This window comes from Beta vulgaris, chromosome 3 (genome assembly GCF_026745355.1).
Source record: "Beta vulgaris subsp. vulgaris cultivar EL10 chromosome 3, EL10.2, whole genome shotgun sequence".
NCBI lineage: Eukaryota > Viridiplantae > Streptophyta > Magnoliopsida > Caryophyllales > Amaranthaceae > Beta > Beta vulgaris.
The window spans coordinates 48,151,414-48,158,001 of NC_079204.1; the positions used below are offsets into that span (position 1 = coordinate 48,151,414).

General features: G+C 36.7%; 1 protein-coding gene across 10 annotated transcripts; it reads left to right on the forward strand.

Annotated features, from left to right (window-relative positions):
• The first annotated feature begins 256 nt into the window (after positions 1 to 256).
• On the forward strand, positions 257 to 5,864 carry LOC104889211 (transcription termination factor MTEF18, mitochondrial). Of its 10 annotated transcripts, none has more exons than XM_048641576.2 (5): positions 257 to 2,441; positions 4,172 to 4,244; positions 4,616 to 4,711; positions 4,830 to 4,933; positions 5,286 to 5,864. In XM_048641576.2, the coding sequence occupies exon 1, from the start codon at positions 616 to 618 to the stop codon at positions 2,302 to 2,304; it is 1,689 nt and encodes a 562-aa protein (XP_048497533.1). In that variant the 5' UTR covers positions 257 to 615; the 3' UTR covers positions 2,305 to 2,441; positions 4,172 to 4,244; positions 4,616 to 4,711; positions 4,830 to 4,933; positions 5,286 to 5,864. The 10 variants fall into 10 exon arrangements, with proteins under 10 accessions (XP_048497533.1, XP_010672682.1, XP_048497531.1 ...); XM_010674380.4 differs by having other exon boundaries at positions 4,892 to 4,933; XM_048641574.2 differs by having other exon boundaries at positions 4,172 to 4,711.
• Positions 5,865 to 6,588: the final 724 nt, after the last annotated feature.

The following is a 6,588-nucleotide window of genomic DNA, read 5'->3' on the forward strand; positions in this document are numbered from 1 at the left end:
TTTGGGCACTATTCATCCATTACACTTTGACCACTAATTGTTATTTATACCTAAGAAAAAATATAGTCATGTGAGATCTTGTTTGATTCGTCATGGTATACACTTTCCAAATATATATTTTTTATAATTTTTACTTTTATACAATTGGAGATATTATCGGTCAAAGTTGTGCCTCGGCAAATGTAAAAAGTCCAATGTTACATCTAAAAAAACGGAGGGATTATATTGTTTGCTTTCTATTAAAGAAATTTCCCATACTAAAAATAAAAGTTGTCCTATGAGGGAATGCATAGAGAAAAGAGAGAAGAAGAAAGAAAAAGAAAAAAAAAAAGTTTGTACCCTAACTCTCCAAATTTCAGTCCGTAGAATTTGCTGCAATACAAAGGCAAATTCCATCTCTCTCTCCAAACTACACTCCTGTTTTCTATCTAAAAAGTTTGATTTTCAGCATCAATTCAAGTTACTTGTAGAGAAAAGAAATTTAAGGATTTTCCCGACCATTCCAAGAACTTCAAGGTTTGTTGACGACTAATGTACTATACATTGTAAGTTTTAAGATTTAAAGCTTGTAGTTTAGCATTATATTTGAATAATTTCTCAATTTTATTTACTAGTATGCTCGCTCAAATAAAAAAAATCCAGAATTTGGGGGTTCAGTATTGGATACGGCATTGTAATGTAGTGTATTATTGTAAGTTTTACAGTATGATGGCCCTTAAATTTGATGTAAATGAATATAATAATGGTGAAACAACGCTTAGAATTTCACCCACTACTAGGAAAGATGCTCAGAGTGCTTTGTTAGATTACTTGCATTCTACTAGAAGCTTACCCTTTGTGGAAGCTGAGCATATGAGCAAAAACTCTCCTCATTTCATAAGGAAGCTCATAGAAAATGTGAATTACGAGCCTGATGTGCGGTGCTCAGCGGCGCGCTTCTTGCGTTACCATCCCATCAATGAATTCGAACCGTTTTTTGAAAGTATAGGATTGGACCCTTCTGAGTTTGTTCCTCTCCTTCGGCGTGATTTAATGTATTTAAGTGATGAGGACGGGTTGCTTTATAACTACTGTGTTTTGTGTGAGTATGGCATTGCTCGGAATAATATAGGAAGGATATATAAGGGGGCAAGAGAGGTGTTCCAATATGGTAATGGGGTTTTGCTATCGAAGCTACGAGATATTGAGAAGGTGGGGCTAAGTAAACCTGTTATAGCTAATGCAGTTAGCTTTAATCCTTCTCTTTTGATAGATGGTGTGAGTAAAGAGTTTTTTAAGTTGTTAAGACAGTTGCAGTGTCTTGGTTGTGAATATGATTGGGTTGAGCAACATTTATTTGAAAATGATTTATACAATTGGAGGCAAATGTTTGAGTTGTTACATGTGTTAAGTGACTTGGGTTGTAACGAGAAGGAGTTGGGATATTTGGTGAGGCGACATCCAGAGCTTCTATTTGATCGTTCAGGTCAATCAACCTATTCACTAATTGGATTTTTGATAAAATTTGGATGCACGAAGAATGACATATGTTCAATGTTTTTGCACCTTCCTCAAGTCAAAGTTGGGCTATTTGTTTGGAATCTTCGACGTGCTTTTGAGTTACTTCGTGAAATCGAGATGGATGCTACGAGTATCACAAGTATCATCCGTACACATCTCTTGGTGCTGGGTTCATGTTCATTGAAGAAAGCAAACAGTATACTTGCTAATTTGAGCACAGGGAAGAAACGCTTGTGTGAAATCATTATAGAAAATCCGTTGGCACTAAAGAATTGGGTATTGCGAGCAAAAATCAAACGGTTGTCTGTGACTAGGGAAATGCATTCGCGCATGTGGAAGACTAAGTTTTTGTCAAGCATTGGCTTCAAAGAAAATTCAAAAGAAATGGAAAGGGCTTTGAAGTTATTCCGTGGCAAAGGAGACGAACTTCATGAAAGATTTGACTGTCTTGTCAAAGCAGGACTCAGTGAAGAGGATGTTATGCAGATGGTCACAATTGCCCCGCGCATTCTCAATCAATCAAAGGAAGTTATTGAGGCAAAGATCGAATATCTTGTTAGTGATCTAGGCTATCCAGTGTCAAGTTTGAAGCCATTCCCAGGGTACCTTGCCTATACAATAGAAAGGGTGAAGCTCAGATGTTCAATGTACAAGTGGCTTGTGAATCATAGTGCTGTGCGGCCTGGATTTACCTTAAGCACCATAGTTGGATGCCCAGAACCACATTTTGTGAAGAAGTATGTGGATAAACATCCGGGAGGCCGCGATGTGTGGGAGGGGTTGAAGAAGACATCTTCAATATAAGATCGCCCACCATTTTTGGGGTTCTCCATTACAGGCTTGACCTGCTTGTGCATGCTGAAAAACTGTAACTGAAGTCTCAAACCTTCTGTCCTCTGCTCAGCATAATGACAAAAGTCCAAGAGGGCAGTACATGGCAGGTAATTACTTGATTCGTGAACATAAGCTGCATCTGAATCTTTGAGCAATACCTTGAAATTTTTTCCCTAGTCTTGCTTACTTTTAGAATATAGTTAGATACCTTATTGTTTTAGATAGAAATTTCTTGATTCTTTGTTTGTCAAATGTAGGAGACCAGGGATTCTAGAGATTCCCCTGGTTTCCTTGAAATTAGTTCTAGTTCTCTTCTAGAAAGGTCACATTTCTCTGTGTTGTTAGATATGCACATTCTTTTGTTGTATCATGTGCAACTTTTTGGTTACTTTACAACTCAATAAGAGAGTTGTGCGGTCTTTCGACCTATTTTATGCACTAAGGCGAAGTATCATTGTTGGGGGATGCTTCATTGGTACAGATATGGGTGTTGCATAAAGCTATATATCCAGGGGGTCTGCGTTGCCATGGCTCAAGTTGAGGATATAGGGATATCTTTTTTTGCAAGGGGTGGGCACATGGAATCCATGATTTCTGCATTACATTTTCGTCAGAGTGAATATATAGATATGGAACTGTTTTTATTAGGGAAAAAAAGCCGTAGACAACAATCATCTCCTTTAGGAGACATAAGCTGTTTAAGCCCATGAAAATAATTTCATTTGGTTGATATCTATGTTACTCAAACACGGATTGAGGGTCTACTTGCATATGCCAAAGCCTTAATCCCATAACGTTGGGTTGGCTGCTTGAGTGAAGGTTTATATGCGGTGATCGTTGTCATGTATCCTCTGTATACATTATCTTCAATCGAGCTCTATAAACTGCCACAAATCTAGTTTCTTCATATTGTTTTTTATTCTCCATCCAACTGATCTTAAGTCTTTCTCGGTTTCAATCAAATCCCTGGTGTTCCAACCTTCCAATACTCTAATTGGTGCTTCATCTAGTCAATGTCTCACATGCCCAAAGCACCCGAGATAAATCTTTTGATGACGACTCCTTTCCTTAAGAATGTGGTTCGGTTTGCAATCGTAGAGGGAAGAGGAAGCGATGGGAAGGAAGAGGAATGGGCTTGCAATATCATACGACAATGATCTCTCCAATTTCCTGACCCTCCCTTCATTGCTTCCATTCCATACCCAAACAGGGGTAAATAGATCTGTCACTCATCTTGCCCTCCCATTTATGTTTAGTTTCCTCATCCATTTGACCCACACGTGTAGATCCGGTTCTAGACTAGGTCCCGAGTCTTTTAAATCTAATCTGCAGAGAAGGTGATGAGATAGAAAGTTTGGCTTTCTGTTGCTACATGAATAATTGATCTACTCACTCTACATATCTAGTCTCTGCTCAGTTCAATGGGCTCTTGTAGTATATGCCTTTTATTTGGGTCCATGTTCCATAATGACATAAAGTGTCCTATTGCAAGCCTAGTGTAAAGTACTTGTATACCGTCATCTCAGACGGGCTCAAGAACATGGTGAATAACTCTGGCTGAATAACATGGTCGAGAATGCACGTGATCCCTTGTATCTGCAGTTGAATCTTTACTCTGATTTCATAATACCAATTCCAAAGTAGATTATTGTGTATATAGGCCTACATTTTGTTCTGTACTTGGGGCTTTTTGCTAGAAAATTATTTAGAGCTGAGTACCTGTAATTACTTAAACTTGTAGCAAGTCAAACTTTTGTTTTCTGGTATTCCGAACATTATTTGCTGCACAAGTTTCTCTGTTACAACTGTATGTGAAGAATGGAACTTCTGTTTTCAGGCATGAGCTATACCATCAAGCAATGCTGTCTCTGGGTTGGTTTACGATGGTATGGGAACTCAACTACTACTCTGTAAGCACAACTCAACACTTTGATTACTCTTATATTTGATTTGCAGTCTGCTGTCTGTATCTCAGTAATTTCCTTATCCAAGGAAGTGCAGAAGATAGATGTTCCAAGGCTGCTATACATGAATCTGGATCCCATAGTTATTATGTCCATTGCCCAGCTCTTTATTTCTCTCATTTGTGGGAAAGGACAGAATAATATTAGGTGTTTCTTTCTCTCTTGTTGGGGGAAGGATAGAGAATACTCCTAGTTGCCCTCGGATATGCTCCTTAAAACGCCCTCTCCTACTAATAATTGATCTGTTGTTGAATTTTTTATGCTTTTCTCATCTCACATATTATGACATATGTTCCTTAATTTGGCTGCCTATCTAGGTTGGCTGTGTTGAAGAGAACTTGTATGTGAACATTTCTTCTGTGTCTCTTGTTATCCTATCAATTTAAAGGTCCAAACTGAGGGGAGCTGATCAGGTCTACATTTTCCTTTATGTTTTCATCTCGGGCTTCGTGCATTGATGCATAATTTCTTTGCTGCTATTGCAAGTTTGAGTCATTCAAATATAGACTAAATAAAAGATTATATACACAGAACTAGAACAAACCATGTATGACGTTACTAATGGATTTGATGTCATTGCTGGTGGATCTCAGGGAAGGAAAGTAGCAATTATAAGCATCTCACGGAACCCCAGGGTAAGTCTTAAAATCACCATTTAGACACAAATTAGGTTTAGTTTGGGTGTACTTAATGTTGAGATTCCGCTGGCAATGTCATCTAAATTGTTACATCTTTTATACCTGAGTTTGTTTTGTTTATATTCTTAGCTCAACTTATCAATTTGTGCTACATCTTTACGTTTTTTTTCCCCTCTCTATTTTAGCTTATTCAAGATTGTGATGGTTTTGTTAGATATTCTCGTAGAAGATAAACATGATGTTTATATCGAATATTGGCTCCAAGTTCACTTATCAATCTTTGCTCTATGTTATTTTTTGTTATACTTTCTTATTCTTAACTAAAGGTTACTGTTCTATATGTTTGAAGGTGTCTTATCAATTGTTATTATATCCTGGAGCATGATGAACGTCAAACTCTCTTAAGTAATCAACGGGAAATGATACAGAAACACGCTGCACTCAAATTTCATATCCATATATAGTCTGTTCAACGATGTGCAACATTTCAAGGTCTGCGTCCTACGTGCTTAAGCAATGTTGGCTGTCGTTACAGTTTTTGCACAAAGTGAGGTGTTAATAGTGAAAAAAACAACTGCAATTTTCCACATGACTGAATGATCGTAGTCCCTTGGAGTATTACCAGACGAAGTTCAGCCCAGATTGGATGTTTTAGGGGAGCAGTGAATGGTATACATGTTCATTGTCGATGTATAGCTTAGGCTTAAAAAATGAAGGTAATAATTATCAAATCAGCAATAGGAATGCACCAAACAGTATTTCATGTTCCTTTCTTATGCCTTCTTGCAACTTTTAAGTTGCCAAGTGTGGAGATTTGTATACTGTAATCTTTATTTTTTGGGTAAAAATTAGACATGAAAACTCAATGTGTAAACTGTAAATCCATCTTGATTATTCTTGAAACGAAAATATATTTTGCTTTGGAGGATTTTTTTTTCATCAATTTAATTTCATCACCGGTTCAGTTATAGTAACGAAGGTTTGTAAGGGGAGGACATAATGCCAAGGCAGGCACCGGGCACGTCAGCATTATCATAGTCGCATTATCGCATAGCACTTTTGGTGACAAACTGTCAATGGGTCAATGAGTTGGGTTTAGGAATGATAAAATAAAACTATAGCAAAAGTATTGAAGAACTTGGGGATTATTAACTCATTAACTCATCGACCCATTTTTTTGACATTGACCCATTGTATAGCAAAAGTATTGTAGAACATTGACCAATTCATCCTCAATATTTTTTAGCTAACTATCTACTCTAATTAAACACAAAAAAAATAATCACCTTATCTCTATCTTTGTTATACATAAAGAATTTAATATGTTTTTTCACGTATCGTGTGTGTCTGAAACTAATTACATAAATACAAACCAACGTCCAACAAGACAAACGAGAGCAAATTACAGCAACCAAGGAGTTTAGATCTAATCAAATGAGGGAAAGTGAGCATACATTTAGTGCAATTGAGAAATTCGATTGAAATAAGATCAAAACAAAACTTTTGTCATTAAATACAATAATACTTCTCTTCTCTAACATATTAACGACCAATCTATACAAATTAGATACACAACTATTTTCATCTTTCATTAAAATCAAATTCAAAATGCTTTTCTAAAGTGCCAAATATTTATTTTACGTCAATAGATT